The 21,800-nt window shown below is 44.8% G+C and overlaps 1 protein-coding gene across 2 annotated transcripts in view; it reads left to right on the forward strand.

Moving 5' to 3' along the window:
- LOC139265842 (protein-lysine 6-oxidase) overlaps nt 1–21,800 on the forward strand; it is a 68,692-nt gene that overhangs the window by 36,091 nt on the left and 10,801 nt on the right. For both annotated transcript variants that reach the window (XR_011593635.1, XM_070883349.1), the window contains exon 6: nt 5,516–5,631. Coding sequence is in view for 1 of the 2 variants with exons in the window: in XM_070883349.1 (XP_070739450.1) it covers nt 5,516–5,631 (116 nt within the window). In the remaining variant the exon portion in view is untranslated. The remainder of the gene's footprint in view (nt 1–5,515; nt 5,632–21,800) is intronic.

Below are 21,800 nucleotides of genomic sequence, written 5' to 3' on the forward strand. Positions count from 1 at the left end.
CAGGAGCAGGTGCAGCGGCTCCAACAATGTGCTTAAGTTTGGCAGAAAGTTGCTGAAGAAGTTCAATAGTCCCAGAAATGACCGCAACTCCGATGTGTTGCCGGGCCGGGGCGCACGACGGATCGCCTCAGTTTTGGATTCGGTAGGCCGGATCCCGTCTGCGGCAACCCTCCTACCCAAAAACTCAACCTCTGGGGCCAAAAACACACACTTGGCCTTCTTCAGTCACAAGCCTACCCGGTCCAGTCGGCGTAGCACCTCCTCCAGGTTGTGGAGGTGTTCCTCGGTGTCTCGACCCGTGATAAGGATGTCATCTTGGAATACGATTGTTCCAGTGATGGATTTAAGCAAGCTTTCCATGTTCCTCTGGAAGATAGCGGTTGCTGAACGAATGCCAAACGGACACCTGTTGTAAACGAATAGCCCCTTGTGCGTAGTGATGGTCATCAGAAGTTTGGATTCTTCAGCCAGTTCCTGAGTCATGTTGGCTGAAGTGAGGTCCAACTTGGTGAACAGCTTGCCACCTGCCAGTGTGGCAAAAAGATCCTCCGCTCTCGCAAGCGGGTATTGGTCCTGTAGTGACACTCGGTTGATGGTGGCCTTGTAGTCGCCACAAATCCTGACCGAGCCATCCGCTTTAAGGACAGGAACGATGGGGCTTGCCCAGTCACTGAATTCAACAGGCGAAATTATGCCCTCTCTTAGCAGCCTGTCCAACTCACTCTCAATTCTCTCACGCATCACATACGGCACGGCTCTGGCTTTGTGGTGCACTGGTGTGGCGTCCATGGTGATGCGTATCACTACTTTGGTGCCCTTAAAGGTCCTGACACCTGGTTGAAAATGTAGCTCAAATTTCTGTAGGACCTGTGAGCATAACTTTGCTGCACAGATGAAATGGCGTGCACATCCCCCCATTTCCAGTTCATCTCGGCGAGCCAGCTCCTCCCCAAGAGCACGGGACCATTCCCCGGGACAATCCAGAGTGGCAGCTGGTTCTCCGATCCATTGTGTGTAAGCACCAAGTTTGAATTGCCATGGTTTAAAAACTAGTATAAAAACACTCTACCTAAATGCACGCAGCATTCAAAATAAAGTAAATGAGTTGACGGCACAAATCTTTACAAATGGGTATGATTTGGTGGCCATTACAGAAACATGGTTGCAGGGTGGCCAAGACTGGGAATTAAACATACAGGGGTATCTGACAATTCAGAAAGATAGACAAGAAGGGAAAGGAGGTGGGGTAGCTCTGTTAATAAAGGATGATATTAGGGCAGTTGTGAGAGACGATATTGGCTCCAATGAACAAAATGTTGAATCATTGTGGGTGGAGATTAGAGATAGTAAGGGGAAAAAGTCACTGGTGGGCGTAGTTTATAGGCCCCAAATAATAACTTCACGGTGGGGTGGATAATAATCAAGGGAATAATGGAGGCATGTGAAAAAGGAACGGCAGTAACCATGGGGGATTTTAACCTACATATCGATTGGTCAAATCAAATCGCACGGGGTAGCCTGGAGGAGGAATTCATAGAATGCACATGGGATTGTTTGTTAGAACAGTATGTTACAGAACCTACAAGGGAGCAAGCTATCTTAGATCTGGTTCTGTGTAATGAGACAGGAATAATAAACGATCTCCAAGTATAAGATCCTCTCGGAATGAGTGACCACAGTATGCTTGAATTTGTAATACAGATTGAGGGTGAGGAAGTAGTGTCTCAAACGAGCGTACTATGCTTAAACAAAGGGGACTAAAGTGGGATGAGAGCAGAGTTGGCTAAAGTAGACTGGAAACACAGATTAAACGGTGGCACAATTGAGGAACAGTGGAGGACTTTTAAGGAGCTCTTTCATAGTGCTCAACAAAAATATATTCCAGTGAAAAAGAAGGGCGGTAAGAGAAGGGATAACCAGCCGTGGATAACCAAGGAAATAAAGGAGAGTATCAAATTAAAAACCAATGCGTATAAGGTGGCCAAAGTTAGTGGGAAACTAGAAGATTGGGAAAATTTTAAATGACAGCAAAGAATGACTAAGAAAGCAATAAAGAAAGGAAAGATAGATTACGAAGGTAAACTTGCGCAAAACATAAAAACAGATAGTAAAAGCCTTTACCGATATATAAAACAGAAAAGAGTGACTAAAGTAAATGTTGGTCCCTTAGAAGATGAGAAGGGGGATTTAATAATGGGAAATGTGGAAATGGCTGAGACCTTAAACAATTATTTTGCTTTGGTCTTCACAGTGGAAGACACAAAAACCATGCCAAAATTGCTGGTCACGGGAATGTGGGAAGGGAGGACCTTGAGACAATCACTATCACTAGGGGGGTAGTGCTGGACAGGCTGATGGGACTCAAGGTAGACAAGTCCCCTGGTCCTGATGAAATGCATCCCAGGGTATTAAAAGAGATGGCGGAAGTTATAGCAGATGCATTCGTTATAATCTACCAAAATTCTCTGGACTCTGGGGAGGTGCCATCGGACTGGAAAGCAGCTAATGTAACGCCTCTGTTTAAAAAAGGGGGCAGACAAAAGGCAGGTAACTATAGGCCGGTTAGTTTAACATCTGTAGTGGGGAAAATGCTTGAAGCTATCATTAAGGAAGAAATAGCGGGACATCTAGATAGGAATAGTGCAATCAAGCAGATGCAACATGGATTCATGAAGGGGAAATCATGTTTAACTAATTTACTGGAATTCTTTGAGGATATAACGAGCATGGTGGATAGAGGTGTACTGATGGATGTGGTGTATTTAGATTTCCAAAAGGCATTCGATAAGGTGCCACACAAAAGGTTACTGCAGAAGATAAAGGTACGCGGAGTCAGAAGAAATGTATTAGCATGGATCGAGAATTGGCTGGCTAACAGAAAGCAGAGTCCGGATAAATGGGTCCTTTTCGGGTTGGAAATCGGTGGTTAGTGGTGTGCCACAGGGATCGGTGCTGGGACCACAGCTGTTTACAATATACATAGATGACCTGGAAGAGGGGACAGAGTGTAGTGTTACAAAATTTGCAGATGACACAAAGTTTCGTGGGAAAGCAGGTTGTGTAGAGGACACAGAGAGGCTGCAAAGAGATTTAGATAGGTTAAGCAGATGGAATACAATGTTGGAAAATGTGAGATCATCCACCTTGGAAAAAAAAAACAGTAAAAAGAATATTATTTGAATGGAGAGAAATTACAACATGCTGCAGTGCAGAGGGACCTGGGGGTCCTTGTGCATGAATCCCAAAAAGTTAGTTTGCAGGTGCAGCAGGTAATCAGGAAGGCGAATGGAATGTTGGCCTTCATTGCGAGAGGGATGGAGTACAAAAGCACGAAGGTCCTGCTGCAACTGTACAGAGTATTGGTGAGGCCGCACCTGGAGTACTGCATGCAGTTTTGATCACCTTACTTAAGGAAGGATATACTAGCTTTGGAGTGGGTACAGAGACGATTCACTAGGCTGATTCCGGAGATGAGGGGGTTAACTTATGATGATAGATTGAGTAGACTGTTTCTTTACTCGTTGGAGTTCAGAAGGATGAGGGGTGATCTTATAGAAACATTTAAAATAATGAAAAGGATAGACAAAATAGAGGCAGAGAGGTTGCTTCCACTGGTCGGGAAGACTAGAACTAGGGGGCACAGCCTCAAAATACAGGGGAGCCAATTTAACACCGAGTTGAGAAGGAATTTCTTCTCCCAGAGGGTTGTGAATCTGTGGAATTCTCTGCCCAAGGAAGCAGTTGAGGCTAGCTCATTGAATGTATTCAAATCACAGATAGATTTTTAACCAATAAGGGAATTAAGGGTTATGGGGAGCGGGCGGGTAAGTGGAGCTGAGTCCATGGCCAGATCAGCCATGATCTTGTTGAATGGCGGAGCAGGCACGAGGGGCTAGATGGCCTACCCCTGTTCCTAATTCTTATGTTCTTATGTACTGGGATGATCTCTCTGGTGTACGTCCGTAGCTGCGTGTCAATGCGTTCCAGTTTGGGCCTGTTAGCTTTGAGTGGCCATAGTTTTTCAAATTGTTGGGCACTCATAAGTGACTGGCTGGCTCCTGTGTCCAGCTCCATGTGTACCGGGATACCATTTAATAGAACTTTCATCATCATAGGTGGCGTTTTGGTGTACGAGCTGTGGACGTCTGCCACATGAACCCGCTGGACTTCAGCGTCCATAGCTTTGCCCCAAACATCACCCTGCCTTGCAGACCCCTCTTCTGGTTCCTCTGCCTCGTAAACTAGCCTCGCTATGGGCTTTCTGCACATTCTGGCCAGATGTCCACTCACGTTACAGTTTCTGCAGATAAATTGTTGAAACCCACAGGTTTTCGCAGCATGTCTGCCACCGCACCTCCAGCATGAGCTGAGATTGTTGTGAACAAAGGAACTGTTAACAGGCATTCCTCTCTGATTGTCTCTTTGATTACTCCTGAGTACTCTGTTGCTGAGTGTCAATGGTCCCATCCCGGGACGCATTTTCCCTTATGATGGTGTGAATTGCCGATCCCCCTGCCATTGTCTCTGTTGCTGGCCCACCCTAGAGCCTGTTGCTGCCTGGGCGGTGTCGAATTGCCCTTGCCTGCCTGCGGGCTTCTGTGTCTCGTTTACAATGCTAACTCCCTGGTCCATCGCCATGTTCGAACCAGGGCTGCGCGCGTAAATTATCTTAGTCTCCTCTTCCCCTGCCATGAAGGTCTGAGCTACCAGCGTTGCCCTTTCCAAAGTCAAGTCCTTGGTCTCAATAAGCTTCCTGAAAATTCCGGCATGACCAATGCCCTCAATGAAGAAATCTCCTAACATCTCCCCCCTGCAGGCGTCTGTGAACTTACAGAGGCTGGCCAAACGCTGAAGGTCCGCAACGAAGTCCGATATGCTGTGTCCCTCCTGACGCCGGTGTGTATAGAACCGGTGCCGGGCCATGCGTATACTGCTCGCCGGTTTGAGGTGCTCACCGATCAGAGTGCTGAGCTCTTCAAAGGACTTGTCCGCTGGCTTCTCGGGTGCGAGCAGGTCTTTCATCAGCAATACATCTTGGATCCACAGCTGGTCAGTAGATGCGCCCTCCATTTGCCAGCCGCTTCCTCTCCCAGCCAATCCTTCGTGACAAAGCGCTGCTGGAGCCTCTCAATGAAATCGTCCCAGTCCTCACCAACACAGTACCGTTCCTCTGTGCTACCGGTGGCCATCCTCGTGGGCCATTGATTCCCGTTTCTCGTCGCCAAATGTAGTGTCCTTATACCTTACTATAGAATCACACGAGGCATGTACTGCAGACAAGGTCACTACGTGACCTGAACCTTTATTCCCAGGACCAAGAAGTGCTGACCCTGCGTGGGACCTCCCTTTATATACTTGGATGACCAGGTGAGGAGTGTCTCCCACAAGTTCACCCCCTGTGGTCAAGGTGTGCATTACTCAGGTATATAAGTGTACAGTGTTGTTACATAAAGGTTACAGTTGTGTGAAGGCTACAAACATGACAGTTCCTGTCATCTTTTTTCTCATTCAACAGGTTGCTGTAAATCCCAGCTATTTGGTACCAGAATCAGACTATGCGAATAACGTTGTTCGTTGTGACCTTCGCTATACAGGCAACCATGCATATACCTCGGGCTGTAGAATTTCACAGTAAGTGCTTCTGAAATTAAGTAAATCCTAGGTAATTTGCCAATTTGAAGATAAAGCAAATCTGTTTGCCTACATAAAATGCCAAAATGGTATAAAATATGCCGTTGAATAAGGAATGCACTAATGCTTGACCTGTTTCATTCAGACTAGTGATCCATGTTCTTTGTGAATTATTGTGGACACAAAAGCAAGGGTTTATATCAATGAAATATGATCCTTACGAAAAGGTAAAATGAAAGATGATGAAACTAGTTAAACAGATTGCAGTACTTCAAAAACATTCCTGAAGTTGTCATTGTAAGTTTCACTATTGTAAATCACCAAAGTGTTCAATGAGAACACAAAATTAGAACCATATGTATGTAACATTGGATCAGTTACATATATTTCTTTGGGTTAGTCTTAATAGATGAGATACTACAACATATATAATTTACCAGAAACATACTACACATTCCCATAACGCATCCTAAAAAAAGACGGAAAATATGTCCCTGGATTGACTAACTGATGATTATTGTGTCACTTCATACTCTGGATTTATAGTAATATTGCAGCTGTGAATGGAACTAATGCTTTAGTACTATAATTTATGCGTGGGAAAGGCATATCAATCAAATCCACAGATTAGGAACAAATACAAACACTGATATTTTGTTCCCTATCGTGACATTATTCTGACATTTTTGAATCTTGGTGATACAATTAGCAGAGAAATTGGATTACAATCCTGGATTCATGTAAATAACTACTGCTACTACTCAGATATCCTAGTTATTGTAACAAATATTTCTCTCTCAGCTTTGTGTTTTAAAAAGCTACTCACATCCTATCCCATGGGTGTACGCAGGCATATAACATGTCGTATTATAAGAACATAAGAAATAGGAGCAGGTGTAGGCCATTTGACCAATCGAGCCTGCTCCACCATTTAATAAGATCATGGCTGATCTGATCATGGACTCAGCTCCGCTTCCCTGCTCGTTCCCCCTAACTCTTTATTCCCTTATCGTTCAAAAATCTGTCCACCTCCGCCTTAAATATATTCAATGATCCTGCTTCCACAGCTCTCTGGGGCAGAGAATTCCACAGATTTACAACCCTCTGAGAGAAGAAATTCCTCCTCATCTCAGTTTTAAATGGGCAACCCCTTATTCTGAGAATATGCCCCCTAGTTTTAGTTTCCCCTATGAGTGGAAATACTTCCCTGCATCCACGATGTCAAGCCCCTTCATTATTTTATATGTTTCGATAAGATCACCTCTCATTCTTCTGAACTCCAATGAGTATAGGCCCAACCTACTCAACCTATCTTCATAAATCAACCCCCTCATTTCTGGAATCAACCTAGTGAACCTTCTCTGAACAGCCTCCAATGCAAATATATATCCTTCCTTAAATACGGAGACCAAAACTGTATGCAGTACTCTAGGTGTGGTCTCACCAATACCCTGTACAGTTATAGCAGAACTTCTTTGCTTTTATACTCTATCCCCCTTGCGATAAAGGGCAACATTCCATTTGCCTTCCTGATTAATTGCTGTACCTGCATACTAACTTTTTGTGTTTCATGTACAAGGACCCCCAGGTCCCTCTGTACCGCAGCACTTGGCAATTTTTCTCCTTTTAAAAAATAATTTGCTTTTTCTGCCAAATTTTCCCACATTGTACTCCATCTGCCAAATTTTTGCCCACTCACTTAGCCTGTTTATATCCCTTTGCAGATTTTTTGTGTCCTCCTCACAACTTGCTTTCCCACCCATCTTTGTATCATCAACAAACTTGGCTACTTTGCACTCGGTCCCTTCATCCAAGTCATTAATATAGATTGTAAATAGTTAAGGCCCCAGCACCGATTCCTCTGGCACCCCACTCGTTATTGCTTGCCAACTGGAAAACAACCCATTTATCCCACCTCTCGGCTTTCTGTTAGTTAGCCAATCCTCTATCCTGCTAATATAGTACCCCCAACTCCATGAACATTTATCTTGTGCAGTAACCTTTTATGTGGCACCTTATCAAATGCCTTCTGGAAATCCAAATACACATTCACTGGTCCCCCCTTTATCCACCCTGCTCATTACATCCTCAAAGAATTCCAGCAAATTTGTCAAACACGATTTCCCTTTCATAAAATCATGCTGACTCTGCTTGATTGAATTTTGCTTTTCCAAATGTCCTGCTACTGCTTCCTTAATAATCGACTCCAGCATTTTCTCAATGACAGATGTTAGGCTATTCTTCTGCAAGGGCTTTATTGGAGCTAGCTAATCTTTCATACCATAGTTGCGCTGTGTTGCCCCCCTCCCTCTGCCCCAGCTCCGAATCAAAGAAACATAGACATTTACAGCACGGAAGGAGGCCATTTCGGCCCATCATGTCCGCGCCAGCCGAACATGAGCTATCCAGCCTAATGCCACTTTCCAGCTCTTGGTCCATAGCCCTGTAGGTTACAGCAATTTAAGTGCACATCCAAGTATCTTTTAAATGTGGTGAGGGTTTCTGCCTCTACCACCCTTTCAGGCAATGAGTTCCAGACCCCCAGCACCCTCTGGGTGAAGAAATTTCCCCTCATATCTCCGATAAGCCTCCGATAAGCCCCACCCCCCATTACTTTAAATCTATGCCTCCTGGTTGTTGACCACTCTGCCACGGGAAACAGGTCCTTCCTATCCACTCTATCCAGGCCCCTCATAATTTTATACACCTCAATCAGGTCTCCCCTCAGCCTCATCTGTTCCAAAGAAAATGGACCCAGCATCTCCAATCTTTCCTCATAACCAAAATTCTCAAGTCCAGGCAACATTCTTGTAAATCTCCTCTGCACCCTTTCCAGTGCAATTACATCTTTCCTGTACTGCACACAGTACTCCAGCTGCAGCCTAACCAATGTTTTATACAGTTCAAGCATAACCTCCTTGCTCTTGTATTCCATGTCTCGACTTATAAAGGCAAGTATTCCAAATGCCTTCTTAACCACCTTATCTACCTGGCCTGCTACCTTAAGGGATCTGTGGACCTAAACTCCAAGGTCCCTTTGTTCCTCTAGACTTTTCAGTGTCATACCAGTTAACGTGTATTCCTTTGCCTCCCCAAATGCATTATCTCACACTTCTCTGGATTGAATTCCATTTGCCACTGTTCTGCCCACCTGACCAGTACATTGATATCTTCCTGCAGTCCGCAGCTTTCTTCTTCATTATCAAACACACAGCCTATTTTAGTGTCATCTGCAAACTTCTTAATCATACCTCCAACATTTAAGTTCAAGTCATTGATATATTATGACAAAAAGCAAAGGGACCCAGCACTGAGTCCTGTGGAACCCCACTGGATACAGCCTTCTAGTCACAAAAACACCCATCAACCATTACTCTTTGCTTCCTGCCTCCGAGCCAATTCTGGATCCAACTTGCCACTTTGCCCTGGATCCCATGGACTATTATTTTCATGACCAGTCTGCCATTTGGGACCTTATCAAAAGTTTTGCTAAAATCCATATACACTACATCATATGCACTGCCCTCATTGACCCTCCTGGTTACATTCTCAAAAATTCAGTCAAGTTAGTCAGACATGACCTTCCCTTGACAAATCCATGCTGACTGGCCTTGATTAATCCATTTCTTTCCAAATGAAGATTTATCCTGTCCCTCAAGATTTTTTCCAATAATTTTCCCACCACCGAAGTTAGGCTGACTGGTCGGTAATTACTCTGTCTATCCTTTTCTCCCTTTTTAAACAAAGGTACAACATTAACAGTCCTCCAGTCCTCTGGCTCCACATCTGTGATTGGAAAATGATGGTCAGAGCCTCTGCTATTTCCTCTTTTGCTTCTCTTAACAGCCTGGGATACATTTCATCCGGGCCTGGGGATTTATCCACTTTCAAAGCTGCTAAGCCCCTTAATACTTTCTCTCTGATTATATTTATTGTCTAATATTTCACACTCCTCCTCCCTCATTGAAAAGTCTGCATCGCCCCTTTTGTGAAAACAGATGCAAGGTGTTCATTAAGATTTCTATCCATATCTTCCGCCTCCACAAACAGATTTCCTTTATGATCTCTATTAGTCCCTACTATTTCTCTAGTTATCCTCTTGCTCTTAATATATTAATAATATAAAACATCTTTGGGTTTTCCCTGATTTTACTTTCCAACATTCTTTCATGCTCTCTTTTTGCTTTCCTGATATCTTTTTCAATTACACCCCCTTCTTATACTCCTAACATAGAAAATAGGTGCTGGAGTAGGTCATTCGGTCCTTCGAGCCTACAACACCATTCAATATGATCATGGCTGATCATGTTTGCAACTTTAGTACCCCATTCCTGCTTTCTCTCTATACCCCTCTAGAGTTTCTGCAGTGTTGAGTTCCAGGTATCTGTCATAAGCTTCCCTTTTTTTCTTTATCGTAATCTGTGTGTCCCTTGACATCCAGGGGGCTCTAGATCTGTTTGCCCCAGCCTTTTTTTTTTAAAAGGAATATACTTGCTCTGTACTCTCAGGATCTCCTCCTTGAATGCCTCCCACTGCTCTGACAGAGATTTACCATCAAGTAGCTGTTTCCAGTCCACTTTGGCCAAATCCCATCTCAGCTCAGCAAAATTGGCTTTACCCAATTGAGAACTTTTATTCCTGGTCCTCCTTTGTTCTTTTCCAGAACTACCCTAAACCTTACTGAATTATGATCACGAGCACCAAAATGCTCTCCCACTGATACCCCTTCCATCTGTCCCTATTCATTCCCCAAAACCAAGTCCAGAACTGCCCCCTCCCTTGTTGGGATTGTTACATATTGGCTAAAGAAGTTCTCCTGAATACATTTTAGGAATTCATACCCTCTGTACCATTCACACCACATTTTTCCCAGTTAATATTAGGGTAGTTGAAATCCCCAACAATTACAGCTCTATAGTTTTTGCACTTAGCAGCAATTTGCCCACATATTTGTTCTTCTATGTCCCTCTGACTGCTTGGCGGTCTATAGTACACTCCCAGTAGTGTGATCGCCCCTTTTTTGTTCTTTAAATCAACTCATATGACCTCGTTTGATGACCTCCTCCAATGTATCATCCCTTCTCACAGCTGTAATAGTTTTCTTTAATCAATACTGCAACCGCTCCTCCTTTTTTAATCCCCTCTCTTTCCCCTCTGAAAACCCAGTAACCAGTAACGTTGAGCTGCCATACCTGCCCTTCTTTGAACCATGTCTCAGTAATGGCTGAAATGGAGTTCAGGAAATGGTGTTAGGGAAACTGATGGGACTGAAGGCCGATAAATCCCCAGGGCCTGATAGTCTGCATCCCAGAGTACTTAAGGAAGTGGCCTTAGAAATAGTAGATGCATTGGTGGTCATTTTCTAAAATTCCATGGACTCTGGATCAGTACCTATGGATTGGAGGGTGGCTAATGTAACCCCACTTTTTAAAAAAGAAAGGAGAGAAAACATGGAATTATAGACCGGTTAGCCTGAAATCGGTGGTGGGGAATGATATGTCCTTAGTATACAGTACAAATGCACACATGGCCCATGCTTGAGAGAAGGTCACTCTGTGACCAGCAACTTTTATTCCAGCACTGAAGTGATGAAGGTGGGTGGAGCTTCCCCTTTTAAACCTGAAAGACCAGGTTAGGAGTGTTTCCCACAAGTTCACCACCTAGTGATCAATGTTCTCACAGTGTACAATGAGTCAATTTATACATGGGCTACAATGACAGTTAAATACATGACATCACCTCCCCCCCGCAAAGTCTGATTGGGATCACAGGTTAAGTTTCTCTGGTGGTTTACGCTCCCTTGTAGAGCGCCTGAGTTGGGGCTCCGGTTGTTGGGCGCTGGCCTGAGTGTTTGCTGTTTGCGGTGCCTCAGGCCTGTCCAGACTGCCCACAGTGACTGGGCTCTCCTCCACTTGGTTCCGGTGTTCGGCCACCTGTGGAGGAGTGAACTCTACATCGTGTTCTTCCTCTGCTTCTTCTATGGGATTGCTGAACCTCCTTTTTGTTTGATCCACGTGTTTGCGCCAGATTTGTCCATTGGTAAATTTAACTACCAGAATCCTAGTCCCCTCTTTTGCAATCACAATGCCTTCGAGCCATTTAGGCCCTGCAGCATAGTTGAGAACAAAGGCAGGGTCAATACATCGCGCCCTCGCATTCCCGTCGTGGTAGTCACATTGTGACTGGCGCCTGCTCTCAACAATTTCTTTTATATAAGGGATAACCTGGTTTTGAGCATCCTTTTCATTAGCAGCTCTGCGGGTGGGACCCCTGTGAACGAGTGTGGTCGGGATCTATTGGCCAACAGGAAGCGTGATAAGCGGCTTTGTAGGGAACCCCCTTGGATTATGAGCATCCCCTGTTTGATTATCTACACTGCTCGTTCCGCCTGGCCGTTTGAGGCCGGCTTGAACGGTGCCGTTCTGACATGGTTGATACCATTTCCTGCCATGAAATCCTGGAACTCAATGCTTGTAAAGCACGGGCCATTGTCGCTGACCAAGACGTCCGGTAGATCATGGGCGGCGAACATTGCCCGTAGACTTTCTACCGTGGCCGAGGATGTGCTTGAATTGAGAATATCACACTCGATCCATTTGGAGTAGGCGTCTACTACAACCAAAAACATTTTTCCCATGAAAGGACCTGCGTAGTCCACATGGATGCGTAACCATGGTTTGGTGGGCCAGGACCAGGGGCTAAGTGGGGCTTCCCTGGGCGCATTGCCCAGCTGGGCGCACGTGTTGCACCTGTAACACAAAGTTCCAGGTCTGCATCTATCTCTGGCCACCAAACGTGTGACCAGGCAGTTGCCTTCATCATGACAATGCCCGGGCACTCATTGTGGAGTTCTCTGATGAATATCTGTCTGCCCATCTGGGGCATGACTACTCGGTTTCCCCATAGTAGGCAATCGGCCTGAATCGAGAGTTCATCCTTGCGCCTGTGAAATGGTTTGGATTCCTCAGGGCATGCCCCGTATGTGGCTGCCCAGTCCCCATTAAGGACACATTTCTTGACTAAAGACTGTAGCGGGTCTCTATTTGTCCAGGCTTTGATCTGACGGGCTGTCACGGGTGAGCCTTCGCTTTCGAAAGCTTTCACAGCCATGACCATCTCAGCAGCATGCTCGGTGCCCCCTCAGTGGTGGCTAGTGGGAGCCTGCTGAGTGCATCGGCGCAGTTTTCAGTGCCCGGTCTGTGCCGAATTGTATAGTTATAGGCGGCTAACGTGAGTGCCCACCTCTGTATGTGGGCCGATGCATTTGCATTTATGGCCTTGTTGTTGGCCAAAAGGGACGTTCGGAGTTTATGATCTGTCTCCAGCTCAAATTTCCTGCCGAACAGGTACTGGTGCATTTTTTTTTTTACAGCATATACACACGCAAGCGCTTCCTTTTCTACCATCCCGTAGCCCCGTTCTGCCTGGGACAGACTTCTGGAAGCATAAGCTACCGGCTGTAACTCATCCTTGGCATTAACATGCTGCAACACACACCCGACCCCATAGGACGACGCGTCACACGTTAAAACAAGTTTCTTACATGTGTCATATAACGTTAACAGATTGTTGGAGCATAACAAATTTCATACTCTCTCAAAAGCCCTTTCCTGGCTGTCTCCCCAGACCCATTCACGACCTTTGCATAGGAGCACGTGCAGCGGCTCTAACAGCGTGCTCAATTTGGGAAGAAAGTTACCAAAATAGTTCAGGAGCCCGAGGAACGAGCGCAGCTCCGTCGTGTTACGGGGTCTGGATGCTCTCTGGATCGCTTCTGTTTTGGACGCAATAGGTCTGATCCCGTCTGCTGCTACCCTCATCCCCAGGAATTCTACCTCTGGAGCTAGGAAGACGCACTTTGCCTTTTTCAGTCGCAGCCCTACCCGGTCCAGTCTGCGTAGAACCTCCTCCAGGTTGCGGAGGTGTTCTTCAGTATCATAACCCGTAATGAGGATGTCGTCTTGAAAAACCACTATCCTTGGAATCGACTTGAGGAGGCTTTCCATATTGCGTTGAAAGATCGCGGCGGCCGAGCGAATCCCAAACAGATATCTGTTGTACTCAAACAACCCCTTGTGTGTCGTGATGGTGGTCAGCTTCTTCGACTCACTCGCCAGCTCCTGGGTCATGTAAGCTGAGGTTAGGTCCAATTTTGAAAAAGGTTTGCCACCAGATAGCGTCGCGAAGAGGTCCTCCGCTCTCGGTAGCAGGTACTGGTCTTGGAGTGACACCCGCTTGATGGTGGCCTTGTAATCACTACATATTCTGACCGACCCATCTGCCTTGAGCACCGGCACAATGGGGCTCGCCCAGTCACTGAATTCGACTGGCGAGATGATGCCTTCCCTCAGCAGGCGGTCCAATTCGCCTTCTATCTTTTCCCGCATCACGTACAGCACCGCTCTGGCCTTGTGGTGTACTGGCCTGGCGTACGGGTTTATGTGAATCACTACCTTGGTCCCCATGAAATTGCCAATGCCGGGCTGAAATAGTGAGTCAAATATGTCCAGGACCTGTGAGCATGATATTCGCTCCACAGAAGAAATTGCATTGACATCGCCCCATTTCCAGTTCATGACAGCCAGCCAGCAGTGCGGGATCGTCCCCCGGGACAATCCCAGAGTGGCGACCTGTTCTCCGAATCTTTGTGGGTCACGACTACCGTGGCGCTGCCGAGCACCGGAATGATCTCCTTTGTATATGTCCGTAGCTGTGCGTCAATCGGTAATAATTTTGGCCTCCTGGCCTTGGATGCCCACAACTTGTCGAACTGTTTGATACTCATCAGGGACTGGCCTGCCCCCGTGTCTAGCTCCATTGTTACTGGGATGCCATTGAGGAGCACTTCCATCATTATCGGTGGCGTCCTGGTGTATGAACTGTATATGTGCTCCACATGAAGTTGCTGATTCTCAGCTTCCAGCGATTTCCCCCAGTGTCCATTTGGCCTCATAGGGCTTACATCATCCCCGTCCTCCTCGTACATTAACCTGGCTGCAGGCTTCCTGCGTATACACGCCAAGTGACCGCTGACATTGCAATTTCTGCAGGTATATTGCTGATATCTGCAAGCTCTGGCTGTGTGTTTGCCTCCACACCTCCAACATGAGCCGTTGTTGGAAACAAAAGGCCCATTACCAGTCAATCATCTCTGTCTGTGTAACTGTTTTTAAGCACACCATTAACAGGTGTTGATGGCCCCATTGTCTCTTGTGATGGCGTGAATCGCCGTTCAGCTAGCCATTGTCTCTGCTGAATTCCCCCTTTGGGTTCGACTACATGCTCGGGCATGTCCGATTGCCACTATCTGCCTGGGGAACTGTGTGCCGCGTTAACAATGTTGACTCCCTGTCCATTTGCTGCATTTAAACCAAGATTTTTGTTAAACATCATTCTGGTCTCTTCCTCCCCTGAGATAAATGTCTGGGCCATCAAAGCTGCTGTTTCCAGGGTCAAGTCTTTAGTCTCAATCAGTTTCCTGAAAATCCCAGCGTGCCCGATGCCCTCAATAAAAAAGTCTCACAGCATCTCCGCTCTGCATGCATCTGGGAACTTACATAGGCTCGCCAGTCGCCAGAGATCTGCCACGAAGTCTGGAACGCTTTGCCCTTTTCGCCGCTGGTGCGTATAAAACTGGTGTCTCACCATATGCATGCTGCTCGCCGGTTTAAAGTGTTCCCCGATCAATTTACTGAGCTCTTCAAAAGTCTTGTCCACCGGCTTCTCTGGCGCGAGAAGGTCCTTCATCACGGAGTACGTCCTGGATCCACAAACCGTCAGGAGATGAGCCCTGCGTTTGTCGGCCGAATCCTGTCTCAGTCATTCCTTAGTGACGAAGCTTTGCTGTAGTCTCTCAATAAAATTATCCCAATCATCACCAACACAGTACCTCTCATCTGGCCATGCTCGTGGGGGAAATTCATTGACGTGGATAGAGAACTGGTTGGCCGACAGGAAGCAAAGAGTGGGAATAAATGGGTCCTTTTCAGAATGGCAGACGTTGACTAGTGGGGTGCCGCAAGGTTCGGTGCTGGGACCCCAACTATTTACAATATATATTAATGATTTAGACAAAGGAATTGAATGTAATATTTCCAAGTTTGCAGATGACACTAAGCTGGGTGGCAGTGTGAGCTGTGAGGAGGATGCTAAGAGGCTGCAGGGTGACTTGGACAGGTTAGGTGAATGGGTAAATGCATGGCAGATGCAGTATAATGTGGATAAATGTGAGGTTATCCACTTTGGTGGCAAAAACAGGAAGGCAGATTATTATCTGAATGGTGACAGATTAGGAAAAGGGGAGGTGCAACAAGACCTGGATGTCATGGTACATCAGTCACTGAAGGTAGGCATGCAGGTACAGCAGGCAGTAAAGAAAGCAAATGGCATGTTGGCCTTCATAGCGAGAGGATTTGAGTATAGGAGCAGGGAGGTCTTACTGCAGTTGTACAGGGCCTTGGTGATACCACACCTTGAGTATTGTGTGCAGTTTTGGTCTCCTAATCTGAGGAAGGATGTGCTTGCTATTGAGGGAGTGCAGCGAAGGTTCACCAGACTAATTCTCAGGATGGCAGGACTGACATATGAAGACAGACTGGATCGGCTCGGCTTATTTATCACTGGAATTTAGAAGAATAAGAGTGGATCTCATAGAAACATATAAAATTCTGACGGGACTGGACAGGTTAGATGCAGGAAGAATGTTCCCGATGTTGGGGAAGAGCAGAACCAGGGCTGACAGTCTAAGGATAAGGAGAAACTTTTTCACCCAGAGAGTTGTGAACCTGTGGAATTCTCTATCACAGAAAGTTGTTGAGTCCAGTTCATTGGATATATTCAAGAGGGAGTTGAGAGGATCAGGGGGTATGGAGAGAAAGCGGGAGTGGGGTACTGAAGTTGAATGAGCAGCCATGATCATATTGAATGGCAGTGGAGGGTCGAAGGGCCAAATGGCCTGCTCCTGCACCTATTTTCTATGTTTCTATGTAATAGCCATAATATTGTTCTCCCAAGTGTCAATCTGTGCTCTCAGCTCATCTGCCTTATTTCCTATACTCCTTGCATTGAAGTATATACCGTTTAGTATTGCCAAACTTCCGTTGTCTATTTTCCAGACCTTGTTTCCTGTCTTACAAATTCACTTTCTACTTCTACTTCTCTGCTGCCCAATTCCAGCTTTGCTTCTACAGATATATAAAAAAGAATGGCTAAAGTAAATGTAGGTCCCCTAGAGGATGAGACAGGGCAATTAATAATGGGGAACAGCGAAATGGCAGAGACTTTGAACAAATATTTTGTATCGGTCTTCATGGTAGAAGACAGTAAAAACATCCCAATAGTGAATAATCAAGGGTCTATAGGGAGGGAGGAACTTAAAACAATCACTATCATTAAAGAAGTAGTACTCAGCAAAATAATGGGACTAAAGATGGACAAGTCCCCTGGACCTAATGGCTTGCATGCTAGGGTCTTAAAAGAGGTGGCTGCAGAAAAAGTGGATGCATTGGTTGTAATTTACCAACACGTCTTGGATTCTGGGGAGGTCCCAGTGGATTGGAAATCAGCAAATGTAACTTCCCTGTTTAAAAAAATGAGGCAGACAGAAAGATGGAAACTATAGATCAGTTAGCTTAACATCTGTAATTGGGAAAATGCTGGAGTCCGTTATTAAGGAAGCAGTAACAGGATATTTGGAAAAGCATAGTTTAATCAAGCAGAGTCAGCATGGTTTTATGAAAGGGAAATCATGTTTGACAAATTTGCTGGAATTCTTTGAGGATGTAAAGAGCAGGGTGGATAAAGGGGAACCAGTGGATGTGGTGTATTTGGATTTCCAGAAGGCATTCGATAAGGTGCCACATAAAAGGTTACTGCACAAAATAAAAGTTCACGGGGTTGAGGGTAATATATTAGCATGGATAAAGGCTTGGCTAACTAACAGAAAACAGAGAGTCAGGATAAACAGGTCATTTTACAGTTGGCAAACAGTGACTAGTGGGGTGCTGCAGGGATCGGTGCTGGGGCCTCAACTATTTACAATCTACATTAATGACTTGGATGAAGGGACTGAGTGTAATGTAGCCAAGTTGACTGATGATACAAAGATGGGTGGGAAAGAAAATTGTGAGGACACAAAAAATCTGCAAAGGGATATAGACAGGCTAAGTGAGTGGGCAAACATTTGGCAGATGGAGTTTAATGTGGGAAAATGTGAGGTTATCCACTTTGGCAGAAAAATAGGAAAGCAAATTATTTTTTAAAAGGAGAAAAATTGCAAAGTGCTGCAGTACAGAGGGTCCTGGGGGTCCTTGTGCATGAAACACAGAAAGTTAGTATGCAGGTACAGCAAGCAATCAGGAAGGCAAATGGAATGTTAGCCTTTATTGCAAGGGGGATGGAGTATAAAAGCAGAGAAGTCCTGCTACAACTGTACAGGGTATTGGTGAGATCACATCTAGAGTACTGTCTACAGTTTTGGTCTCTGTATTTAAAAAAGGATGTACTTGCATTGGAGGGAATTCAGAGAAGGTTCACTAGGTTCATTGCAGAGATGAGGGTTTTGACTTATGAAGATAGATTGAGTAGGTTCGACCTATATTCATTGGAGTTCAGAAGAATGAGAGGTGATCTTATCAAAACATATAAGATAATGAGGGGGCTCGGCAAGGTGGATGCAGAGAGGATATTTCCACTCATAGGGGAAACTAGAACTAGGGGACATGGTCTCAGATCAAGGGTCCGCCCATTTAAAACTGAGTTGAGGAGGAATTTCTCCTCACAGAGGGTTGTAAATCTGTGGAATTCGCTGCCCCATAAAGCTGTGGAGACTGGGTCATTGGATATATTTAAGGAGGAGACAGACAGATTTTTAAACGATAAGGGAATAAAGGGTTATGGGGAGTGGGCAGGGAAGTGGAGCTGTATCCATGATCGGATTAGCCATGATCTTACTAAATGTTGGAGCGGGCTCGAGAGGCCAAATGACCTAGTCCTGTTCCTATTTTTTATGTTCTTATGTTCTCTCCCCACTGAATCTATTCTCCGGATCCCATCTCCCTGCCAAGTTAGTTTAAATGTTGCAATGCTCTTCTTTATCCCTCAGGTTTGAACATAAGAATTAGGAGCAGGAGTAGGCCATTCAGCCCCTCAAGCCTGCTCTGCCACTCAATAAGATCATAGCTTATCTTTTACCTCAACTCCACTTTATTGCATTGTCCCCATATCCCTTGATTTCTTTAATGTTCAAAAATCTATCGATCTCGCGTCTTGAATATACTCAAAGACTGAGCCTCCACAGCCCTCTGGTAGAGAATTCGAAAGATTCTCAATCCTCTGAGTGAAACAGTATCTCCTCATCTGAGTCCTAAATGGCCGACCCCTTATTCTGAGACTGTGAACCCTGGTTCTAACATCCTCAGCCAGAGGATACATCCTCCCTGCGTCTACCCCTGTTAGAATTTTGCATGTTTCAATGAGATCACCTCTCATTTTTCCAAACTTTAGAGAATATAGGCCTAGTCTGTTCAGTCTCTCCTCATAGGACAATCCCCCCAGGAATGAATCTGGTGAACTTTCATTGCACTTCCTCAATGGCAAGTATATCCTTCCTTAGGTAAAGAGACCAAAACTGTACACAATACTCCAGGTGCAGTCTCACCAGTGCCCTATATAATTTCAATAAGATGTCTTTACTTTTATACTCAAATCCTCTTGTAATAAAGGCCAACATACCATTTGGCTTTCTTAATTGCTTGCTGTACCGGCATGTTAACTTTCAGTGATTCGTGTACAAGGACACCCAGGTCCCTCTGAACAGCAACATTTCCCAATCTCTCACCATTTAAAAAATACCCTGCTTTTCTATTTTTCCTACCAAAGTGGATAACTTCATATTTCTTCACATTATATTCCATGTGCCATGTTCATACCCATTCACATAGCCTGTTTATATCCCTTTGAAGCCTCTTGGCATCCTCCTCACAACTTACATTCCCACCTATGTTTGTATCATCAGAAAACCTGGATATATTACGTTTGGTCCACTCATGCAAATCATTGATATAGATTGTGAATAGCTGGGGCCCAAGTACCGATCCCTGCAGCACCCCACTAGTTACAGCCTGCCAACCCGAAAATGACCCATTTATTCCTACTCTGTTTTCTGTCCGTTAATTAATCCTCAATTCATGCTGGTATATTACCCCCAATCCCATGAACCCTAATTTTGTTTAATAACCTCTTGTGTGGCACCTTATCAAATGCCTTCTGAAATCCAAATACACCACATCCATTGGTTCCCCCTTACGTATTTTACTAGTTACAACCTCAAAAAACTAACAGATTTGTCAAACATGTTTTCCCTTTCATAAATCCTTGTTGACCCTGCCCAATCCTGTTATTATTTTCTCAGTGTTTCATTACCATGTCCTTAATAATAGATTCTGGCATTTTCTGTACTGATATCAGGCTAACTGGTCTGCAGTTCCCCGTTTTCTCTCTCCCTCCTACATTAGCTACCTTCTTGTCTGCGGGAACCGTTCTAGAATCTAAGGAATTTTGGAAGCTGAGAACCAATGCATCCACTATCTCTATAGCCATCTCTTTCAAAACCCTAGGATGTCGGCCATCAGGTCCAGGGGATTTATTGGCTTTCAGTCCCATTAATTTCTCCAGCACTATTTTTTTACTAATACTAATTTCTTTCAGTTCCTCATTCTCACTAGACCCTTGGTTCTCTACTATTTCCGGGAGGTTTTTTGTGTCTTCCGTGAACACAGATACGAAGTATTTGTTTAATTTCTTTACCGTTTCCTTATTCCCCATTATAATTTCTCTTGTCTCAGCCTGTAAGGGACCCACATTTGCTTTCGCTAATTTTTTCCTTTTTACATACCTATAGAAGCTTTTACCGTCTATGCTATGCTATTCCTCTCCTCTCTGTGCGTCGATGTTGTAATTCTAAATCAATTAAATTGATATTTAAAAAATCTTTAAAATGCTATGGCCTAGAAATTGAAGGATTTAGCACTGGCCGTTAAGGCTCATTTTATTGAAAAAAAATAGTGGCTGCCTCACTTCTGGCAGGTCGGCAGCACTGCTGTTGCCTGTGTTTGTGGCAAGTATTTTAATTAGCAGCAGCGTGACACCAATTGGCATGCAACGCCAAATTGATGCATGCTCATCCATTTTGGAGCTCGCCATTCCTCTTACACCCTCTCCAAAGCACACCCATGCATGCAGCCATTGACAGCGCGGAGAGGTGGATGAAAGCAGCGGTGAGCTATAACCCATACAATAAACAGCTAATGAGATAACTGGTAACTATGGAAAGCTCAGTCTATGTAAATGGAGTATAAACTGCTTACAATGAGGTGCATCAAATATCCACCTAGTCAGTCAAACAATACAGAAGGTAAATACTTTTAAAATAAACTATATGTACTATAGCTGTAACAATCTCTGGAAAAAAATCAAAGCTGTATTTCCTTAAATTTTATTCATTGGGTTTTCTACTTTAGGAACTGATGAAATAAGATGAAAAGTTTGGATGTCTGTTCTTAAAACACTTACACCATATTTTTACCAAAAGTTCTTCAAATGTCTGTTGTTGTTAAAAATTATTACACCAGTAAACTCTTGACCAAGAGGTTCATGTTCCTTTTCATTATTTTTTTTTCCATTGATGTCTCATGCAACGGTTTAAGGACATCTATGCCACAGTCTTTATGTGGTGTTTCTAGTCACAGTCCCTCCAGATCTGAGCCTGTTCTTTAAGAGCCACTCACCAGGGAGTGAATCCCCTTTGCAATATGCAGGCTAGTGTACTGTCACTGCTAGCTATAAGACTAAGTGCATCCCCATCCCTATTCCCCTCCAGCACCATGGTGGAGCACAAACCTCCACACAGCAACCATCTGGATGAAAGATCTGTGGACCTGAGGCAGCCAGCGAAGGTGTACCAGGCAATCTGGCACCTATTTGTGAACCCCACAAAAGACCCAGACAAATGTCCACAAAAGAGGGGAGTCATGGACAAACAAATGCCTCGTAATGTGCCACAATGTACAATACTCCAACCCATCAGTGGACTCGATAGCAAAAACTAGGAGCCATCACCAAATGATCTGAAACAACACATTGCCCGAGAACACCGCACTGATCCTTTAGAT

This window comes from Pristiophorus japonicus, chromosome 1 (assembly GCF_044704955.1).
Source record: "Pristiophorus japonicus isolate sPriJap1 chromosome 1, sPriJap1.hap1, whole genome shotgun sequence".
Taxonomy (NCBI): Eukaryota; Metazoa; Chordata; class Chondrichthyes; family Pristiophoridae; genus Pristiophorus; species Pristiophorus japonicus.